Source organism: Acomys minous, assembly GCF_964271855.1.
Source record: "Acomys minous genome assembly, chromosome: 7".
Lineage (NCBI taxonomy): Eukaryota > Metazoa > Chordata > Mammalia > Rodentia > Muridae > Acomys > Acomys minous.
In genome coordinates this window covers 87096469-87119427 of record NC_140488.1, presented here as the reverse complement: position 1 = coordinate 87119427, position 22959 = coordinate 87096469, and the positions used below count along the sequence as shown (strand labels likewise).

The following is a 22959-nucleotide window of genomic DNA, read 5'->3' as shown; positions in this document are numbered from 1 at the left end:
CCAGCTGCTGTCAACTTACTTGTTTCTTTTGGGCAGAGTTCTTTTTTTCCTCCTCCATTATCATTGTCTGTAACTTAGCATTACGTTCTTCAGTTCCCTCCCTACTTTAGTTCATGTGGAACTTTTGTAGAGAGGGCACAGAAAACCATGATCAGCATTGCAAACAGTGCAACCAGGTTAGTGACAACAACAAACAAAACGAAGTCAGAAAATATCCAAGCCCTCTCTGCCATGACTCTGTCCTTTGAACTGTAGTTCTAGGCCTAACACTTTCTAGCCTGTTTTCAACCCTGAAGCTCTGCCTGTAGGCTTTGGTTCAAGAGAGATCATATCAGCCTCTGTTCCCTAACCTCTGTCAGCTTTTTTGGAAGCAGCAGCTTCGCTTAAGCGAGCAGCACCATTTAAATACATTATACTTTGGTTCCCAGCTCTTTGCCTTAGAAACCATCTTTAGGTGGGCTTGGTTGCGCACACCTTTGTCCCAGCACTCCAGAGGCAGAGGAAGGTGGATCACTGTGAGTTCGAGGACATCCTGGTCTACAAAAGTGATTCCAGGACTCCAGGACTGTTTCACAAAGAAACCCTGTCTCAAAATAAAAAATTATATATATATATATATATATATATATATATATATATATATATATATATATATATATTTCTTTTTTTTTCAACTCAGGATTTCTCAGGCTGTAAACTTAGATTCAACCCCTACATTCCTCTACAGAGTAGAAATATTTGACAATACTGCAGTATTTTTATGTTTTTATCTAGAAATTGTGGCCCTGGATCCACATCTGGAATTCGGAAGGGTCCTCAGAATGAATGTTGGCCCACTTGTCAGAAGCATCTGTTGCCTGCTTGCCCTGGGTGTGATGGGTCTTGAGAGTGATTCCAGAAAGCCTAACTATGCTGGGTGTGGTGAGAATCATGGGATATGTCTCCTTGCAATAATGCTCACTATTCATTGAGTGTCTCTTAATCCAAACAGTGCCATTGACTTGCTGTGGGTGGAGGGTCAGGTCAGAGTCTCTTAGCTGGATCTCTCTCACAGTTTTGTGGAGGTGTTTGTTGAAGAGCCTGTTGCAGGGCATGATGGGACTAGAAAAGTGTATGATAGAAATTTCAGCTGAGTGTCCATCTTGTAGTCTAGTCAGACGAGGAAGAGGGGCCCCTAAAGGAATTTCAAGTGGAGAAAGTCCCTCTTTTTGAAGAGTACATCAGTGGAGGGCAAAGGGAAGAAAGACAACGAACCTTCACTGTGACTAATGATGGGTTCAATAAATGGTGACCCAGCAGTTGTTTGGGCACAACTTGTTTTGGGAGTTGCAAGAGGCTGTTAAGGGTTTATGGCTTTGGAGCTGTGGGGTAAATAGTTCTACCCATTTATTTACCTGCCTGAAATACTTGCCTCTAGTCATTAGTCCTTGGGCTTTGGACTGAAAGGCGAAGAGTGTTCCAGTGTGACCGGCAAGGAACTAAATTATTAGCTTTCCTGAGTCTCTGGACATGAATTACAACTCCTTTTGATTTTTTTATGTTCCCATGGGATGTCGTTTTACTCAGATTGTGATTATAGAAGTAGTCAGCTAAACTACTATTGGGTTTTGATGTCTTGCCAGCCCAGGTGGATTTATTTCTTCTCATACCTCAAAATTTTTCATTTATAATAAAGACAAATGTGGGGTAGATTCCAGCTGGACCAGGGATGGCCCAGATAGTAACTGATATTTTTCTAAAATTTGACAGGTATCTTAGATTTTAGCAGGGAGTTTATAGTCTAATTCTGTTTTGTCTTCCTTGAAGGTGATATTGATTTATAGTTTCTGTACCAGGTCTTGGCCCAGTGGGGGAATAGGGCCACTGAAGCTTAGCCAGGGATGCATGGATGACTGTACTCCTTCCTAAATCCACAACTCAATCAGTTGTCCAGGAATAGGCACTGGATTCCCCTTTTGGACCCTGAACTTTTACTTTATCTCTTCTGCTAGGAGTCTTTGAGGTTTCTTTAGGATTGAAAAAGTTGCCACGGTGTTTATCAGGAAACTGACTGTCTTGTTCCCTGCTTTTAAGGTAACCCTAGGCTTGTGAGTCCTTGCCCCACCAGCCAGTTATAGTGTCTAATTGGAGCACTTTTTCTTTGGGTGTTTCAGCCCACTGGTTCAGATACTCACTTTTCTAAAGTCATTTTTTTACAATCTGAACATTTAATCTCAGGCTGGAAGAGGTCTGGGTACATTGCCTAGTTGCTTCTGAAGCTTTCTTCATTACATTCTGGTAGGCCATCCCTGTTTCTATCAACACTATTGCAATTGTCTTTCCTGACTTTTTGCCTGTCTATTTTCCGGCAAGTGTCTGTTATTAAATACTGTGCTGCTTTCACGAGCAGTGACAGTATCATTCCTTCAAATCCTTCTAGCCTCTGGAGGGTCTTTTTAATATCCAGCGGCAACTGGGTGACAAAGGCTAAGTTTATAACCACTTTAATTTCTGGACCAATGGGTGTTATAGGCCCAGTAGGCTTCTAATAGCCTCTCCAGAAATGTGAGAGGAGTCACAGCTGGTCCTTGCAAAACTTCACCAGCCTTTAGATAAATTTGTGGGAACCGTGCAACATTGCAGAGACCATTCATCAGAGTCAGGCAATGAGTATTGAGAGCCTCCTTAACTTCTCGAGTGTTAAGGTCCCATTGAGGTCTGGTAGAAGGAAAACAGTTTCTGGAGTAGGGGGCTCCTGAGGGGACATGGATTTCCTTGCTCCTCTTCAGATGCTCTCTCTCTTTTGCGGCATCCCAGATAGGCTGATAAGTTTAAAACATTGTCTCAAAAAGAGAATTTAAACCTTGAAGTTTGTCATAGAAGGAGGGGTTTTGACTACTCCTGTTATAAAGGCTAACTGTGAAAAATGAAACAAACCATAAACAGAGCCATAGGAGGGGTTATAGCACCTGTGTCTTCCCTTGGAGGGGGATCAAGGACCCAAATGGGCAACTGGGCTGGAGGTTGGGCTGTGCTTGGCTCTTGTGAGGAGAACTCTGGAGGGAAGCCTCGCATAAAATTGAGAGTGGGAAGGCAGGGCATAGGAGATCCCAATGTGGGGTTGGCCAGGAATGAAAAAAAAAAGTCATGAGTGGTAAGTTCTGGAAGAGTCACAGGCAGGGTATAGGGTGGCAGTGGAAACACAGGATCAGATTGTCATCCTTTGGCAGTTATGGAAAGTTTTTTTTTCTCCTACACTGTTAAGATCTTCTGGATCCCATGTTTGTGTCATTCTGGCAGCCAGGAACCTTGGGTTTCCAGCACATCCACCCACACTCCAATTTGGGGAAACTGACCCAAGAGGCCAGGTCTTCCTAGAACAGAAGACTGAAGCCTGGCAGCAACTGTGATATGGAGAGACCTAGTGTCGGGCCAACTCACAGAGAAAGCTAGCCAATCCAGTTCAGAAAGCAAACAGAGAGTTCCCTTGGAGAAGTGGGCTCCACACTCTGATTCCTGTGCTTTGAAACCTAATTTAAAACTTTGTAATATACATTCCTAGGGAGAGATTGAGAGCATCAACAAAGTTTGTTTTTTCCATGTCTTCCTGTAACTGGAAAGACTTGATCGGCACAATCTGTATGGTTGAATAGTATGAAAGTTGACATTGTACAAAACAGTTCAAACATAATTACATTTATGTGACCCGAAAGACAGGACTGTATCAGAGTAAATATTTTGTGGGGGAAAGGAAGGAAACACCCTCCAGTAAAGTAAAGGATATCGTGAGGTAGAGAAAAATATACAAAGTGGTGTAAAATTGTGATTGTTGTTTTATTACTTTTAGTCTTTTTTTTTTCCTATGAAACTAAGTACATGTGTATGGATTGGGTTGGTTGTTTTGGGAATTTAAGGGGAAAAAACAACACATTTGACTTCTTGCGTATTTGCATTTTAGTTACCTTGGTGTTAATTGAACAGGTATTCTTGTGCCTAACAAGTACAAAGGAAGCAGAGCAAAATAGACTCAACTCCTGCGTATTAAATGTTAGATTCTAATGAGCCCAATTCATCCTATGTATTAGGGAAATCTCTTGTTCAGTAAATAATGTACAAGCAAGAAAAAACTTGTGATTAGTAACCAGAAGCCACATAAAAATTGTGGTATCTGGTTTCTCACTCATAATGTCAGCACTGGGAATAAAGAAAGGCCTCTGGTACCTACTGGACAGTCAGATTAACTAAAAGGTGAACTACAGTCCAGTGAATAACCCTGTGTCAAACATGAAGGTTGATAGTGCCTGAGGATTGACACTTAGAGAATGACCACTGGGATCTACATACTGTGTACATACACTTCTATACAGACTCACATCTGAAAACACACAGACACACACACACACACACAGTGAGATAGAGGCATAAAGACAGAGTAAGACAGAGACAGAGCCTCACAGACAGAGACAGAAAAACCCAGGAAGACACAGAAAGAATCTATAATAAAAGGGAGGTGGTCAGATACTTTGTAAGAGAAAGCAAAGGAGAGGATGAAATGTGACAGCTGCCAAATGATGACTCTAGGCTAACATTTTCCTAGATAAGGTAATATGAGATGTTGGATAACTGTATATCCATCAGTGAGAGGTAAATTTAAGTTTGACTGCATGGCGGCTAGATCAGGCTATAGATCCATACCAATGCCTAGAACAGAAAGTTACTTTTAACAGTTATCATGGTACTTGAGGGAATCTCTACGTGGGGCATGCATAGAAAATGCCCTGTGCTCTTTGACATTAGCAACACAATAGCCACCAGGACAGCACTTTTTGTCATGAACTGGGAAGTCCATTACACTAAATAGATATTTAAAATTTCATGTTTAACCTTGTAGACATGTGTGCCTGTGCATGGGTTTGGTTACGTGCCAGCGTGTGTGCGTGCCTGTGTGAGTGTGTGTTTTTGGACAGCAATAGTTAAGTAAATGAAAAGGAACACCCTTATGTGTATTAAAACTGTAGCTGGAGGGCTGCATACACCCCAGAATATCTATGAATGTGGTCTAAAATGCTCACAGATTACAACATCCAATTGCAATGTCAAAAGTTTGTACCACTGGAGAAGAAGGTCAAATTTGGTCTTTAAATAGAATCCTAAAAGATTTACCTGGCAAAGACACTTCTATGGAAATATGATTTAATGAGGGAACTTGTCTTTAAATTTTTTTTGTAAGTAGTATTTGAGCTGATTCATTGTACCATGTTCTGGAGTGTTAAATATTTTGTTATCTTGTGGGTTAAAAAAATTATCAGTGTGGAATGATATTCTCTGTTGTTAAAACAACTCTAGTAATGGCAGACAACTCTTAAAGTCTCAGTGCATTCCAGGCACGGTGCCAGGCGCTTTACATACACTAACCACACACTACCAATCAATCTTATAAGACAGATTATATGAATTGTTCTCACAGAGGCACTGCCTAAGTGTCCTACAATTTGGTAATGTACCCAAGCTTTCTCAGCTGGTAAATTACTAAGTTGGTCCTACATACTTGGTCTCAAGTACTCTAAGAGTCCACTTCCACCAACTTATCCCAAACTGATCCTGACCATGAACTGGACAATCATTTTATTTCTTCTATTATTTCAAAATACATTTCAGATGATTGAAAATGTGGACTCTAATGAAAATGCTGAATTGGAAAACAAAACCTAATCAATACAAGTATAAAAACTGAGAAGAGTGAATAAAAGAGTGAAAGATATAATACAAAATGATCAATGACATGCAGAATTGTCTAGACTCTAATGACTCAAGGCTCATAAAATTATCTTCCTCTATCCTTTTGGAAAGAAAGCAAATATTTTAGAACGCTTTATCCAGTTGCATGTGTGTGTGTGTGTGTGTGTGTGTGTGTGTGTGTGTGTGTGTGTTTGTGATACATATATTTATATTTCTCCCTCTGGTATGGCAATATTTATCTTGAGATTCTTGTCAAGAATATGTTTTATTTAAAGCACAAGTATACAAAAAATGAAACAAAAATGAGCAAACATGAAGACATCTTAGTGTATTATAAAATATCAATGAATACCTAAACAAAAATTAAACCAAAAAATATGTATCTTAAGAATAAACAGCCAGGAGTTGCGGTGCATGCCTTTAATCCCAGCATGCTGCCATCCAGGGTCAGGGAGATCGCTGTGAGTTTGAGTCCTGACTGGTCTAAAAAGCGAGCCTAGGACACACAAAGCTAATGCAGAGTGAACCTGTCTCAAGAAAAAATTTTTTAATTAAAATAAACAGTCAGGTGCTGGTGGTGGCACATGCCTTTAATCCTAACACTCAGGGAGGAATAGGCAGGCAAATCTCTGTGCGTTTGAAGCCAGCCTGGTTTACAAAGCATGGTGAGGACAGCCAAGACCACAGAGAAAAATTCTGTCTCAAAAACCAAAACAAAACCAAAAAAGAACTGTCTATCATATTTTTACAAAGACTAATTGGTAGTTGGCCAAGAAAATTAAATTAATGCATTTTTTCTCTTTTTATTATTAATTTATTCATATTACATCTCAGTTGTTAGCCCATCCCTTGTATCCTCCCCTTCCTCCCTCACTCCCGCTTCTCCCCTATTCCCCTCCCCTATGTCTGTGACTGAGGGAGACCTCCTCCCCGGGTATATGCTCATAGATTATCGAGTCTCTTCTTGGTGACCTATTATCCTTCCTATGAGTGCCACCAGGCGTCCCCATCCAAGGGACATGGTCAAATATGGGGCACCAGAGTTTGTGTGAAAGTCAGATCTCCTTCTCCACTTAACAGTGTAGAATGTCCTGCCCATTGGCTAGTTTGGGTAGGGGTTTAAAATTTACTGCCTACATTTTCCTTGGCTGGTGCCATAGTTTGAGGAGGACCCCAGGGCCCAGACCCGCCTGTAGTTTTCCAGGACCCTCTGGATCCTTCTATTTCCTCAGTAGAAGAATTGATAAAGAAACTGTGGTACCTTTACACTGTGGAATACTACTCAGCAATTAACAACAAGGAATTTCCGAAAATGTGGACAAATGGATTGAACTAGAAATTATCATAATGAGTGAGTTCACCCAGAAGCAAAAAGAGTTAAATGGTATATACTCACTTATATTGAGACACTAGTCCAAGGGGTACGTCCCCATGAAAAATTTTACCTACCAGGGAAGTGGGTCAGAGGGGAGGACATCCTATTGAGACTTTAGGTGTGAGAAACCTAGATTAATACATTTTAACATTAGTTTTCTTCTGTTAAAATTCACCCTTATCACAGTTTTAAGATTGTTATCATGTCAGCATTAATATGTGTTTCTTACTTTGTTTTTGTTTTTAGAGAATTTTACTTATTTTTATTTTATATGCATGGGTGTTTGGCCTGCATGCACATATGTGCACTGTGTATGCTTGGTGATTGGAGGCTAGCAGAGGGATTCAGATTCCCTAGAAGTCAAGTTTCAGTTTGTCCTCAGCCACTGTGTAAGTGCTGGGAACCAAACTCAAATCCTCTGGAAGAACAAGTGATCTTGGGAACTGTGCCATCTCTCTAGACCCTAAAGGTGTGTTTTTTTAAATGTCATTTGGTGCAGTCCCTTAGAAGCTACTTCTGAACAAAAGGATGAGTTTCTCAACTAAGTCACCGTATGTCTTGTGTTGTGTTGAAATTTCTCAACTTCACATGGACAGGAAAGAAACTTCTCTTCAGTATTCGCAATCAGCAAACTGGTCAAGTTTCTCAGGAATAGGTAATTTTCCTCAAAGCCGTAAGCAAACAAGAGTCAAGAAGAATCAGGATTTGGAACACAGTCACACCACAGTATAGGGGCCACTCAGAACCTGATGAAAGGTTACCAGTACTATGCTATGGTGGATAGAAAAGTGAGGAGCCTAAAGAAGGACTATTAGAAAGACACACGGGGTACTGTGGGGTCCTAAAATGCTGTGTCCTTGCAAAACATTCTTGAAGTGAGCCAAATGACTGTGATTTACTCTCACTTTCGACTTAAAATTCTTGGGGAGAAACAGTGTCCACGTGAAAGGCAGAGAAGTCTCAAAACAGGCCATTTGTCCAGGTCAGCATGTGATTGTGAAGTACACATCGTGAGCATTCCAGAAAGACTCACACAGGTAGATACTACAAAATGTTCAGTTCTGCATTCCCTAGGGAATCCCAGGTAGAAGGGTATATTAAGCTTGTTTTCCTAGAAAATTTCTTGGAAATGAGGTCTCAAATCTTGCTAGAAGAGCGATACTAGGATCTAAGAAGAATATAAAGTGTTGTGAGAACTTAAGTGTTAAGAGAATATGTTAAAAAATGGTGCTGGTGTCACCTAATAAACCCTTATTTGAGTTGCCATACAGAACTATTGGCTCAGGGAATCCTATATCGGCCTGAACTGTCTCCAAAAGAAAAGCATTATTTTTCAGTAGGTAAGGCCCTAGTCCAACCCAGGAAGAATTTAGGAGAAAATCTGAATATAAGAGAGGATCTGTAGGGCTATTCTCAGGGTCGCTTCCCAAAACAAAGGAGTTCAGTCCTTCCCTTGCTGCTATGCCCAGGAGTTCCTGCAGAGGGCGATATTTGAGGCGCGACTACTTTGCCTTTCTGGGGGCTGTGGAAGACTGGGGCTTGGTTTGGGGGTTGAGAGCCTTGGGTTAACACAGTGGGAAATTTCAAGCTCTTCTAACTATCAAGTGATAGTGGAGGAACACTGATACTGAAATAGCGGGGTCCCTTAGCAACACAGCCCTGCCACTAGCTCTTGGAGACCCCAGGCAAACAAAACCGGATATAGTTCCTTCTCATTTCCCTTGTGAAAGCGAGGCTCTCGGGCAGTCACGGGGAGCCGCCGCCATTACTTCAGCTCCTGCCCTGTGCTGCTGCTGCTGCTGTTGCTGCTGCCGCTTACTGTCCGGTCGGCTGAGGGTGAATTTCCCTGACTCTTCTGGAATTAAGGTGAGGTCCCATGATACAGTAGGCCCCAGAAAATGTTGGTCCCCACTCTTGTCGGTTTCTCTCTCCTCCTTTATCCCTAGTAGTTCGCCCATCCTCGGCGTCGCCGTGGTCTTCGTCATAGGCGGCATCCGCGGCGTTGTAGTCGTTTTTGTGTTGTTGTCCTCGTCTATCTCGTCTATCAAACCTACTCCAGAGTCCTGGTCACAGCAGTCACCCTGGAGAGGTCCTGGGCCAGAGCTTTGAAGACTAAACTGGAGGATTATTTCTACTCGGAGGGTCTCCAGGGAGGTTCCCGCCCCCCCCCCCACACACACACACACAACCCCCATAAGAAGGAGAAACAGGGAACAGCAAAATGGCGGGCGCAGCGGCGTTTTCATAGATGCAGGCCCTAGAAACCGTCTTCTGAACATGCATGGTGGAACTCGAAATCAAATTAGAGCCCATTGTTTTCTGACCTATACATGTGTCGGCCACGGCACATAGCCTTGTGAATTCCCCAAGATTAATTTTTTTGAGGGAAAAAAAAAAGCCCCAGTAGCAGAGAGGGAGGGGCATCTAAATAGACGAGGTTTTAGTTGCGTTTTTTCCTTTTCTTTTTGTTTTGACTGACTGACTTGCACTTTGTAGCTCTGGCTGACCTGGAATTTACTATTTACAAGCTAAGCTTGATCTCACAGAGATCCTCCTGCCTCTGACTCCAGAGGGTTGGGACTAATGGCATGAGATGCCCTGGCTGAGCAGAAGCAATCTAAAGTGCCAGTGGGTAGGCCAGTAGTCAGGATATGGAAACACACGACAGCCTTTGTTGTTAGGCTCCGGATTCTTCAGCATGATAGCAAGATGTGGTGCATACTTCCCTTCGAATGTCCCACCAAGATGTTGGCCTCGGTTTGAAAATTGGAGACTGAAGTCAGTGGGCAGAACTTAGCAGTTAGATCTAAGAGACCCATTCCTGCTCCCAGCATATGTTGGACAGCAGAGAGCAGAATTCCCAAAGGGTGAAGGCAAAGAAAAGAGCCTGACGATAGAACTACAGTCTGTTTAATATTTCATTTCAAAATGATTTTGCATTTGCTTGTGTGTGTGTGTGTGTGTGTGTGTGTGTGTGTGTGTGTCTATATTCCAGGAACGAAACAGGTTATCAGACTGCGGCGTTTCACTGGCCCATACTCAACATTAATCTATTTGTTTGCATTTGGTGTGTGTGTGTGTGTGTGTGTGTGTGTGTGTGTGTGTGTGTGTGTGTGTGTGTGAATGTGGGGATGACAGGATAATGTTCAGGAGTCAGTTTTCTTTTTCCACTATGTGGTTTCCAGGGATCAAATTGGGGCTATTAAGCTTACCCAATAAGCCATCTCACAGACCTGCCTCTGCTCTTCTCAGTATTTAATGGAGAGAGTTATATAGTGACTCACCTGCCAGCTAGAGGGTCTTAGGGACACAGTTCGCAAGGTCAGCCTTGAGAATCCAGGGTTAGAACTGTCAGGTTTAGATGCCACCTAATTTTCTTCAAGGATCGTCTCAGGGACATTAATATTTTGAGTTAATTGGAGAGCACCCAATTCATTATTAGGAGACCTGGTTTCTAACAAGAATTAATTTGGTATAAGTGTGATGAGGACTCTCAGCCATGTTATAGTGAGGCACATAAGTCCATTCACGTACCTGTGAGTCATAGTGAGTCTGGATATAGCAATGTAAGTCTCATTAGCTTCTCATGAGCATCTAAGTGATTGAATGGGAAACCTCAGTTTAACAAGTAGAGAGCTCCCAGTTAGTAACAGGAGCCAAGGAAAGGCTTCTGACAACTTTAGGATCTACTCACCTCATAATAAGACAACACACATTTCTCCCCTGATTCATCAGTCAGACGTGGGAGACATCAGCAAGCTGATGAGACTACAGGCCTGCAAAGAGTTTCTTAGAGTGTCTCATAAATTTGAGAGCCTTAGCAGGAGTGGATAATCCCTAAGTAGGCAAGGAGACACTGGAGGAGGACTAAGAGGACTATCTAAAGAGAAAGTGAAATCCACCAACTTGTTTCCCTCTATATACAAGGAAATGCCAAGCAGAACTCATTAGATATAATGACGTTTTCTTACATCTAGCCCTAGATGTAAAACGAAGTTTCTGCTACAACGCTAGAGGAATCACATGGGCCAAGGAGCGAGCTTATACCTTGCCTGAGTGAGAATTAAAGGAGACACATGACTTCCTAGCAGTAGGGTCCCTTAGAGGCTAGAGATGGCTGGATGTAGGTCCTGTTGTCTTTTGTCACAGGGTTCTGAGAGAGGTAAAAATATTTATCTGATTCAAAAGGCTTCAGGTCAGTAGGGGAGGTTTCCGAGTGATCCTGAGGAATTCAGGGAGGAATTCACAGCCCATATTGGAAGAGGTCTCACAGATTCTCTCCTAAGGTCACCTCCACAAGGCTCCAGTCACATAAGTTCCATTTGTTTCTCTGCAAGTGTAAAAGAAAAATGAGGGTGCTGGTGTGATGGATCAGCGAGGGGAAAATCTTAGACCTTCTTCAGTCTTCAAGCGAAGACTCTGAGCAAAGATCATGAGTGAAACCATACATGACAAGGCCATAGTCTACCTGCCACAGCTTTGGGCCTTTGAAAATGTGGTGAATTTGTCTCCATAGAGGCAGTGTCTCTCTCACACCCTCTGTCAGTGAGGTTTAAGTTTAGAGAGGGCAGCTAGCCCTGTATGCTTGAGTATTCACGGTATAAACGACAGGTGAGAGCTGAAGGTACTTCTTCCTCAGCCACGGTATTTGGAAACAGGAGTCTGGGGCTGTCTTGGCACTGAGTGCTTGGAGCCTCTGAACACAGTTTGTAAGCTGAGCCTTCTCTCATTTCCTTGTATCAAGTTAAAGGGAAATGAGATTCTGTGGCTGAAGCAACAGAAGAAAGCAGGGTTCTTAGTCCTAAATGGAGATAAAGTGAGAATTCTTAATGAGAGTTCAGGGGCCCAGAAAGATGAGCAAGAGATCCCTATGGAGCTGTTAGCCATGCCTTCTTATAGGAGCAGTGGGAGGAAAACACTCCTGCATTTTCCTTTCATGGCTACTAGGGGGACTTGAGCTTTCAGCTACAGAGCAGCACAGGAAAGAGGTTCTACAGCCTGCCCAAAGTACTGTGTGGGAGCTGAGAGGACCCTACACCAGCCCCTGTTATCACCAAGCCAGGCAGCCCTAGGGGAGCGTGGCTGGCTGCAGCCTGGACACACAATGACTTCCTTTGCTGTTTTCTCAGGCTAACTATGAAGAGCCACATCGTTCATAGATTAGCGTTTTTACGTTTATACAGGAACCTGTGTAGACAGGTTGTTAAAAGCCTCCTGAAAGTACTTACAGGATCCCATTATCTTTCCCCCCAAAAAGTACTTCATTTCCAGCCCACACTCCCACCTACTTTCTATTCCTATCCACAGCCATCATGCCCAGGGGACATAAGAGTAAGGCCCGTGCTCGTGAGAAGCGCCGCCGCCAGGTCCAAGATGAGGCCCAGGGGCTCAAGGATGCTCAAGCCAAGGCAGAAGAGAAACAAGAGCCACCCTGCTGCTCTGCTCCTGATTCTGGAGATGCTGTTGCAAGCACCTCTACTGCTAGCTTCCCTCAGAAGTCTCAGAGTGAGGCACCCACCACCAGTGGTGGTGATGGCGTTGGCCACAGAAGATCTGGTAAAGGTGCCAAAGGCCGAAGGGAGGAAAGTCCTAGTTGCTCCAGGGCCCCACACTCCACTGAGAACCCACTGAGTGCTCTTCTCTCAAGGAAGACGGGACTGCTGATGCAGTATGTGCTGTGCAAGTACAAACGGCAGGAGCCAATACATAAGGGAGAAATGCTGAAAGTTATCAACAAACAGTTCAAGGAGCACTTCCCTGACATCCTCAGGAAAGCCTCTGAGCGCATACAGCTTGTGTTTGGTCTTGAAGTGAAGGCGGTCAAGCCCAATAGTTGCTACTATACCCTTGTTAGCATGTTAGAGCCCAGCTTTGGTGGGTCTCTGACCACTGGCTTGCCTTTTCCCCAGAATGGGATTCTGATGCCTCTGCTGGGTGTGATCTTCTTAAATGGCAACCGTGCCTCTGAGGCCGAGATCTGGGAATTCCTGAACGTTTTGGGACTCTATGATGGGAAGTCACACATAATCTTTGGGGAGCCCCGAAAGCTTGTCACTGAAGTTTTGGTTAAGGAAAAGTACCTGGTATACCAGCAGGTAGCCAACAGTGACCCCCCATCCTTTGAGTTCCGTTGGGGTCCCCGAGCCTTTGCAGAAACCACCAAGATGAAAATCCTGGAGTTTTTAGCCAAGGTCAATGAGACCGTTCCACAGGCCTTCCCATTTCATTATCAAGAGGCTTTGAGAGATCAGGCAGAGAGAGCCCAAGCTGAAGCAGTAGGCAGCAGTGGCACTAGTGCCAAAGATGATGCAGAGGCTAAAGTCACCCCCGGTGAGTCCTCTTGCTCCGAGAGAGATTAGAGTTGCAGATACACCCTTAGGTTTGAAATAGGGTTCCCCATCTGAGAAGCAGTGAGAGGCTGGTAGCTCATAATGCATATCTTATTGTACTTTGGTTATTCAGTAGTATCTTGTAAGTGTTCCCCTTTTCGTAGAATCCTCACTTTGGTGCAGAACCCATAGGTATACACGGCTTAGATCGAATTATTTCTCGCTGGAAGATTTAGGTATAAGAATTTTGATGTTTTGTATTACATTGTAAAAATGAGTCTTTAAGTTGTTGTGCAAGCAGCCATAACTTTGTAGTGGAATTTTTCTATACAAAGTGTAAAAGAGTAATTTGTTTCTTAAAGTAGAGGAAAACAAAGCAAAATATGTAATTTGCCATGTTCCCTCATTCACTTTTGTTTTTATTCCACTTTTTGGTAAACTTTAAAGAAATATACTTGTTAAATGAATAAAATGCAAAAAAAGTTTTTCTTTGTTCAATAGATCATTTGTTTCCATTAATTGATTATCTGCTTTTTGAAAGGCTCTGCAAGTAGTGACAGTTTTAGGAAGAGATCTTTTCTCCTATCCCTAGGGTTTAGATCCTAAAATGAGTTGTCATACAAAATGGTGTGGTACAGTAACATAGAGTAAATCAGAGTCAGGACTGTGGCAAGGAAGGTCGAGATGAGAGCTGGTAAAGTGCAAATTCCCAAGGTCAGGTTTGTGTGGAGTTTGGGACATGACAAGTTGTTTGCTTAGAGGTCATTTTATTTATTTTCTTCTGATTTTTATTTTTCATTCTCTCCTTTAATATATCCTGACTCCCCTCCCTGCGCTCCTCCGAGTCCCCTCTTTCACATCCAGGGCTGCTTCCTTCTCCTTTAGAAAAAAGGGCAGGTCTCCCATGGACACCAACTCACAAGGCATAACAAGATGCATAAGGACCAGGCACAAACCCTCATACCAAGGCTGGACAAGGCAGCCAAGTAGGAGGAGGAAAAGGACCCCTCGAGCAAGCAAAAGAGCTAGGGACACCCCACCCCGTTGTTAGGGAATATGCAGAGGGCCTAGCCCACAAACATGCAGGCTTGCATTTTCAGTCTGTATGACTCATGCCAAGTTAAATCTACGGGCCATGTTCTCCTGACGCCCTTGAACCCTCTGGCTTCTTCAATCCTTCCTCCCCTTCCTCTTCCTCCGGGATTCCCAAGCTCTGCCTAATGTTTGGCTGTGGGCCTTTGTATTTGTTCCCATCCCCTGGTTCCTCTGATGATCATGTTAAGCTCGGGCCAAGTATAGCAGAATATCATTAGGAATAACTCTCTGACTTTTTTTTTTGTGTCAGTTGTGTTTGATTGTACCCTAGGTCTCTGAGGCCTCCATCTTCTGGTTCCTGGCATTCCAGGCAGTGTTGATCATGGACTCCCTCTGTAGCTTAGGCCTCCAGTTAGACAAGTCATTGTTGGCCATTCCCACAAGCTCCGTGTCACCATTTCCCTAGAGCTACAGGCAGGACAAGTCGTTGTCTGGGGGTTTTGTTGATGGTTTGTTGTCCCAGTCTGAGCACTGGAAGCCTAGTCTGGTTACAGAAGATGGCCATCAGGCTCCATATTCTGCTCTGCCAGGAGTCCTTTCTAGGATTAACTCATAGGTTCCAGGAAGTTTCTACTGCACTAGGTTTTCCAGGTCGCCCCCTAAATGCCCACCAGTTCCAGTAGCTTCTCCCTGTGCCGTCAGCATTCATCCCTCCCTGCCCACCTGATCCCTCCTGTTGCCTTCCCCACCAGTGCCCCAGTCCACCTGCAAGACCCACACTCCTTCTGCTGCCCAGGGAGGTCCATGTATCCCCTCACTAGGGGTCGTTTTATTTTAATTAATGTATTCATGTTACATCCTGATTGCAGCCCCTCTCTTCTCCTCCCAGTACCCCTGTGCACACCCTTCCCTCCATTCTCCTCTTTCCTCCTCAGAGAAGGGGGGAGGTTCCTCCCTAGGTACCAACCTGCCCTGGCACATTATCTGAAGGCAGAACTGGGAGCATCCCCTCCTACTGAGGACAGACCAGGCAGCCCAGTTCTTCCTGTTTTTTAAAAGGCTTTATTTTTTTATTCTTTGTGTCTCTCACATCATGCATCCCAATCCCACCCATCTCCGAGTCTCTTCTTATCTGCCCACTGAGCTGGCAATCTCCAACTCCCAAGAGAAAAAACAAAGCAAGGCCTAGAAAGCATCTTGTGGAAGCTGTAGTGTGCCACAGTATGTCCCAATATATACCCCTTGTCCACACATCTTTCCTTGCCAGTGTCCATTGCAGTGAGTCATTGGTGTGGTTTCAGGCCTCTGGTTTCTGCTACACCATCAGCACTGGATCTGCACTAGGACTCCTTTCAGTTATCCTGATGTTTCCCTGTGTCATGGTGATCCTGTAGCGTTGGACCTGCCCCTTCACAGGCTCAAGCAGTTAATAGAGGGGTAGATGGTGGGATGGGCCAACTTAAAGCCCTGGATCTGGGCCTGGGTCGCAGGTGAATTGTTCAGTCTACCAGCTCTCCTGCACCCCACACCACCAGGGAGAGCTCTCGAGCATTGTACCAGCTAGCTCACCCAGTGCTGCAGCTGGCAAGGGGCAGGTTCAACTCTCCTGCTCTCATGCCCTCAGGGGCCAGCTCACTTGCACCCACACACCCATAAACAGTGCTTCTGAGCTACCCAGTCCTGCTACAGTACTTATAGAGGTCATGTTCAGTCAACTCTATTTTACATAAGGCTAGCGTGAGCAGGTGCCAGTCTCCGATGATGAGTCCAATAGTTGAAAAGCTAAACTATAAATCCAGCCTGTCCTTGATTTGTGTTGTTGTAAAGCAGAGAGGTTATCTCCGTGGAGCAGGAATAGAGATCTGCTCTCCTGTCACAGCACACTTTAACACAGTGTAGAAGTCCATATAGTGTGCGTGTTTTCAGAGTTTGGAGATAAAGCAACTGAGGATAAACTCACTCGGTGCTGTTTTATCGAGACAGGGTATCTCTGTGTAGCCTTTCCGGTCCTGGACTGGCTTTGTAGACCAAGCTGGCCTCAAACTCAAAGAGATCTGCCTGCCTCTGCCTCCCTAGTACTGGGACTACAGGTGCATGCCACCCTGCCCTGCTGAGGATAAACTCTTGAGATGGAGTACTGGGTAGCCACTGCATTGGCAGTCCTTGCCCTGAGTTGGGGGAGCCAGCCATACCCTATTCCATTACTAAGAAAATCTCCTCTTTGGGACTAGATTTTTGTAGTGATGAAAACACACTTAATATATATTTTTTAATGTAAAGCATCAAAGATAGAGTGGAATGCTTTCTGGTCTTTGAAATTGGGACCACAAGTTTTGAGATAAATTCTGGCAACATCCCTGAATGCATATTGAATAATAAATTTTTACTGAGAAACCCTTACTTAATATTATTTTTTATTGTCATTTTGGCTGTCTTAAGGTTTTTTCTATTTGTTGTTGTTGTTGATTTTTTTAACCTGAATTAAAAAAAAACTCGTAGAGGTTAGAGATAATCACAATAACAAAAGCTATATTACCAAAGGCCGAATGTTTGCAGCTCATTTTGCTGGATGCCTTACATATATATGATCCAACATTCCTACAAGATGCACAGTGAACACATTTTCAAGTTAGTGTGGCTGGTCCGTGAGAGGGTTAAGATGGAAATTCTGTTCGTGATTCCTATAGGTCACACTGTTTCGTCTCTCCCAAGTTCATGCAGTTCTTGGTGTGTGCTAATTAATTTTCACTACAAAATGCCTACCAGGCAATAAAAGGTAAATATTCTTAAACTTCTTTTTTAAGATGAGGGGCATGCCATGGAGTGCGTGCATGTGTAAGTCTGAGGACAGCTTTGAGGAGTCGGTTTTCTTTTTCCACATTTACACGGGGTCTGGGGCTTAAACTCAGGTCACCAAGCTTATGTAGCAAGTGCCTTTTCTCCAATCTGAAATACACATTTTAAAAAGAAATAGTGGCCACTTCAAAAACAAGCCAATCAATATTCTAACATGGAAGTAGAAGGAGTTAAGCAGCCTTTACCCCTGTCTGAGTACCATGGACAGTGTATAGATTTGAGAGGAAGGAGAATGATTTTTAAGGCTGTGGATGCTGGTGGATAGACCATGGTCCAATGGATGGCCCTGTACTTCAGAGTGTATAGGTAGCTCAAACTAGCCTGGATGGAATTTCTGTGTGTGCAAATTTGTGTGTCTCTGCATTTGTATGTTTCCTACATTTTTTTTCTTTTTTTCCTGTTTATTTGTTTGTTTTCTCCTATTCAGTTTTGTGGTTTGTTTTTTTTAATATTCATGTGCATTGTTCCTTTTGCCTGGACATATGTCTGTATGAGAGTTTTGGGTCCGTCTAGAACTGGACTTACAATCTCTCACTAGGAATGTATATTACAAAGTTTTAAATTAGGTTTCAAAGCACAGGAATCAGAGTGTGGAGCCCACTTCTCCAAGGGAACTCTCCGTTTGCTTTCTGAACTGGATTGGCTAGCTTTCTCTGTGAGTTGGCCCGACACCAGGTCTCTCCACATCACAGTTGCTGCCAGGCTTCAGTCTTCTGTTCTAGGAAGACCTGGCCTCTTGGGTCAGTTTCCCCAAATTGGAGTGTGGGTGGATGTGCTGGAAACCCAAGGTTCCTGGCTGCCAGAGTGACACAAACAAGGGATCCAGAAGACCTTAATAGTGTAGGAGAAAAAAACACTTTCCATAACTGCCAAAGGATGACAATCTGATCCTGTGTTTCCACTGCCACCCTATACCCTGCCTATGACTATTCCAGAACTTACCACTCATGACTTTTTTTTTTCATTCCTGCCCAACCCCACATTGGGATCTCCTATGCCCTGCCTTCCCACTCTCAATTTTATACGAGGCTTCCCTCCAGAGTTCTCCTCACAAGAGCCAAGCACAGCCCAACCTCCAGCCCAGTTGCCCATTTGGGTCCTTGATCCCCCTCCAAGGGAAGACACAGGTGCTATAACCCCTCCTATGGCTCTGTTTATGGTTTGTTTCATTTTTCACAGTTAGCCTTTATAACAGGAGAAGTCAAAACCCCTCCTTCTATGACAAACTTCAAGGTTTAAATTCTCTTTTTGAGACAATGTTTTACACTTATCAGCCTATCTGGGATGCCGCAAAAGAGAGAGAGGATCTGAAGAGGAGCAAGAACATCCATGTCCCCTCAGGAGCCCCCTACTCCAGAAACTGTTTTCCTTCTACCAGACCTCAATGGGACCTTAACACTCGAGAAGTTAAGGAGGCTCTCAATACTCATTGCCTGACTCTGATGAATGGTCTCTGCAATGCTGCACGGATCACACAAATTTATCTAAAGGCTGGTGAAGTTTTGCAAGGACCAGCTGTGACTCCTCTCACATTTCTGGAGAGGCTATTAGAAGCCTACTGGGCCTATAACACCCATTGGTCCAGAAATTAAAGTGGTTATAAACTTAGCCTTTGTCACCCAGTTGCCTCTGGATATTAAAAAGACCCTCCAGAGGCTAGAGGGATTTGAAGGAATGATACTGTCACTGTTCGTGAAAGCAGCTCAGTATTTAATAACTTGCCAGAAGAGAGACAGGCAAAAAGTCAGGAAAGACAATTGCAATAGTGTTGATAGAAACAGGGATGGCCTACCAGAATGTAATGAAGAAAGCTTCAGAAGCAACTAGGCAATGTACCCAGACCTCTTCCAGCCTGAGATTAAATGTTCAGACTGTAAAAAAATGACTTTAGAAAAGTGAGTATCTGAACCTGTGGGCTGAAACACCCAAAGAAAAAGTGCTCCAATTAGACACTATAACTGGCTGGTGGGGCAAGGACTCACAAGCCTAGGGTTACCTTAAAAGCAGGGAACAAGACAGTCAGTTTCCTGATAAACACCGTGGCAACTTTTTCAATCCTAAAGAAACCTCAAAGACTCCTAGCAGAAGAGATAAAGTAAAAGTTCAGGGTCCAAAAGGGGAATCCAGTGCCTATTCCTGGACAACTGATTGAGTTGTGGATTTAGGAAGGAGTACAGTCATCCATGCATCCCTGGCTAAGCTTCAGTGGCCCTATTCCCCCACTGGGCCAAGACCTGGTACAGAAACTATAAATCAATATCACCTTCAAGGAAGACAAAACAGAATTAGACTATAAACTCCCTGCTAAAATCTAAGATACCTGTCAAATTTTAGAAAAATATCAGTTACTATCTGGGCCATCCCTGGTCCAGCTGGAATCTACCCCACATTTGTCTTTATTATAAATGAAAAATTTTGAGGTATGAGAAGAAATAAATCCACCTGGGCTGGCAAGACATCAAAACCCAATAGTAGTTTAGCTGACTACTTCCACAATCACAATCTGAGTAAAACGACATCCCATGGGAACATAAAAAAATCAAAAGGAGTTGTAATTCATGTCCAGAGACTCAGGAAAGCTAATAATTTAGTTCCTTGCCAGTCACACTGGAACACTCTTCGCCTTTCAGTCCAAAGCCCAAGGACTAATGACTAGAGGCAAGTATTTCAGGCAGGTAAATAAATGGGTAGAACTATTTACCCCACAGCTCCAAAGCCATAAACCCTTAACAGCCTCTTGCAACTCCCAAAACAAGTTGTGCCCAAACAACTGCTGGGTCACCATTTATTGTACCCATCATTAGTCACAGTGAAGGTTCGTTGTCTTTCTTCCCTTTGCCCTCCTCTGATGTGCTCTTCAAAAAGAGTGACTTTCTCCACTTGAAATTCCTTTACGGGCCCCTCTTCCTCCTCTAACTAGACTACAAGACGGACAGTCAGCTGAAATTTCTATCATACCCTTTTCTAGTCCCATCATGCCCTGCAACAGGCTCTTCAACAAACACCTCCACAAAACTGTGAGAGAGATCCAGCCAAGAGACTCTGATCTGACCCTCCACCCACAGAAAGTCAATGGCACTGTTTGGATTAAGAGACACTCAATGAATATTGAGCATTATTGCAAGGAGACATATCCCATGGTTCTCACCACACCCAGCATTGTTAGGCTTTCTGGAATCACTCTCAAGACCCATCACACCCAGGGCAAGCAGGCAACAGATGCTTCTGACAAGTGGGCCAACATTCATTCTGAGGACCCTTTAAAGGTTAGATTTGCCCGAATCCCAGAGGTGGATCCAGGGCCACAATTTCTAGATAAAAACATAAAAATACTGTAGTATTGTCAAATCTTTCTACTCTGTAGAGGAATGTAGGGGTTGAATCTAAATTTACAGCCTGAGAGATCCAGAGTTAAAATATATATATATATATATACAGGGTTTCTTTGTGAAACAGTCCTGGAGGTCTGGAATCACTTTTGTAGACCAGGATGTCCTCGAACTCACAGTGATCCACCTTCCTCTGCCTCTGGAGTGCTGGGACAAAGGTGTGCGCAACCAAGCCCACCTAAAGATGGTTTCTAAGGCAAAGAGCTGGGAACCAAAGTATAATGTATTTAAATGGTGCTGCTCGCTTAAGCAAACCTGCTGCTTCCAAAAAGCTGACAGAGGTTAGGGAACAGAGGCTGATATGATCTCTCTTGAACCAAAGCCTACAGGCAGAGCTTCAGGGTTGAAAACAGGCTAGAAAGTGTTAGGCCTAGAACTACAGTTCAAAGGACAGAGTCATGGCAGAGAGGGCTTGGATATTTTCTGACTTCGTTTTGTTTGTTGTTGTCACTAACCTGGTTGCACTGTTTGCAATGCTGATCATGGTTTTCTGTGCCCTCTCTACAAAAGTTCCACATGAACTAAAGTAGGGAGGGAACTGAAGAACGTAATGCTAAGTTACAGACAATGATAATGGAGGAGGAAAAAAAGAACTCTGCCCAAAAGAAACAAGTAAGTTGACAGCAGCTGGACCTCAGGGCTCTGTAACTGCAAGATGTCTGTCAGCTATTTCCGGAGAGGGTGCACTGGTCCATTTTAGCAACAACTAAATTCCAAAAAAAAAATATATATATATGGGCATCGCTTCGATGTTGCAGTATGAGATGGCACAACTGGCCTGAAACTTAGAATTCTCTTGTTTCTTTGCTTGACTTTTGTTTGAAATGTTTTGGGTTAAAATGATACGGCATTGAGATGAAATATTTGGACATGGGCTGTGTTCGCACATGCCCTTAATCCCAATATAAAGGAGGCAGAGACTGGCAGGTCTCTGTAAGTTCTAAACCATCCTGGCCTACACAGTATGTCAGAGCATGACTCCCTGCTGATAAGCTACTTACAAAGACAGTCTAGTATTCAAAATGACAAAATTTTCCTTAGAGTCACTATGCAAGTTTTCTCTTAATAGTGGATAATAATGTCCTAACTGACTTAGAGGATGTTTACTCATCAATCTTAGATTTATGTAAGGAAAAGATGATGTCACACTGCCCTAAAATGCCAGCCAGTCTCCTTAGAAAATAAGGCTTCCTTAGAAGTTGAGGGGAGAGGAGGGACTGCTTCTGACAGGAACTCTGGTGCCCAAAGTTTGATCCCTTCCCCTAAGTGTGGAGGCCAGGTGGCACACAGAGGAAGGGGAAGCAGGCTATCCAGACGAGACCTGAGAGGCTTTGGTCATATGGTGGGGGAGCAGGTCCCATTCTGTCAGTGAGCTAGGAGAGGGGAATAGGGCAGAAGAAGGAGGGGGTGGGAATGGGAAGATGCAAGTGAGGGGTTAACAATGGGGATAAAATCGGAATAATTTATAATGAATTAAAACAAAAGCAGAAAATAGGGCTTCTACTGAGAGAAATCATGACAGATGCCATTTTGGCTTAATAGGGCTATCCCACCTACCAATATGAGGACCCAAAGCTAGGCTAGGAGAAGAACATGGAAGCTGCTTGCCTCCCACAGACAGATGCTATACAATGCTGACTGAATTGAGGTGTCACAATGCCCTGGGCAGCCAGCTTATCCCTTTAAATGTGAGTACATGCCGGCGTAAGTTAGGTTCCAAAACTCAAAGGCTCCCGTTCTTACATTTGAGAGGCAGAACCATCCATTCCATATGTAGAATGGGGTGAGATAAAAACAGCTGCAACAAATATAAATACATAGGTAAATGATGCCGAGGACATGCTTAGGTGCCTTTAAAGTTGACTCTAAAAGATAATGCCTTTTCTACTGCTCTGGGCAGCAACCTTATCCTTTTAGTTTGAGGCTTTCTCTCTCTGTGTCTCTCTATTTCTGTCTCTGTCTCTCTCTATTTACACACACACACACACACACAGAAAGAGAGTGAGACACACACACACAAACATTCCTACTTTGATATGCTGTTTGTACCCATACAACTCACTTATAATGGTTAATTCTTGAACTTTAAAAGCTGTTATTACAAACGGTAATCCCCCTTAGGAACAGTCATAGGGGAGGGGAATAAGGGGAAAATGGGAGGGAGGGAAGAATGGAAGGATACAAGGGATGGGATAACCATTGAGATGTAACAAGAATAAATTAATAAAAAAATAGTTAAAAAAGAAATAATTAAATA

General features: G+C 43.5%; 1 protein-coding gene across 1 annotated transcript; it reads left to right on the top strand.

Moving 5' to 3' along the window:
- Positions 1-8842: 8842 nt before the first annotated feature.
- On the top strand, positions 8843-13452 carry LOC311602012 (melanoma-associated antigen B4-like; the record flags this gene model as incomplete). Its single annotated transcript, XM_084789733.1, has 2 exons — positions 8843-8959; positions 12401-13452. The coding sequence occupies exon 2, from the start codon at positions 12406-12408 to the stop codon at positions 13450-13452; it is 1047 nt and encodes a 348-aa protein (XP_084645859.1). The 5' UTR covers positions 8843-8959; positions 12401-12405.
- Positions 13453-22959: the final 9507 nt, after the last annotated feature.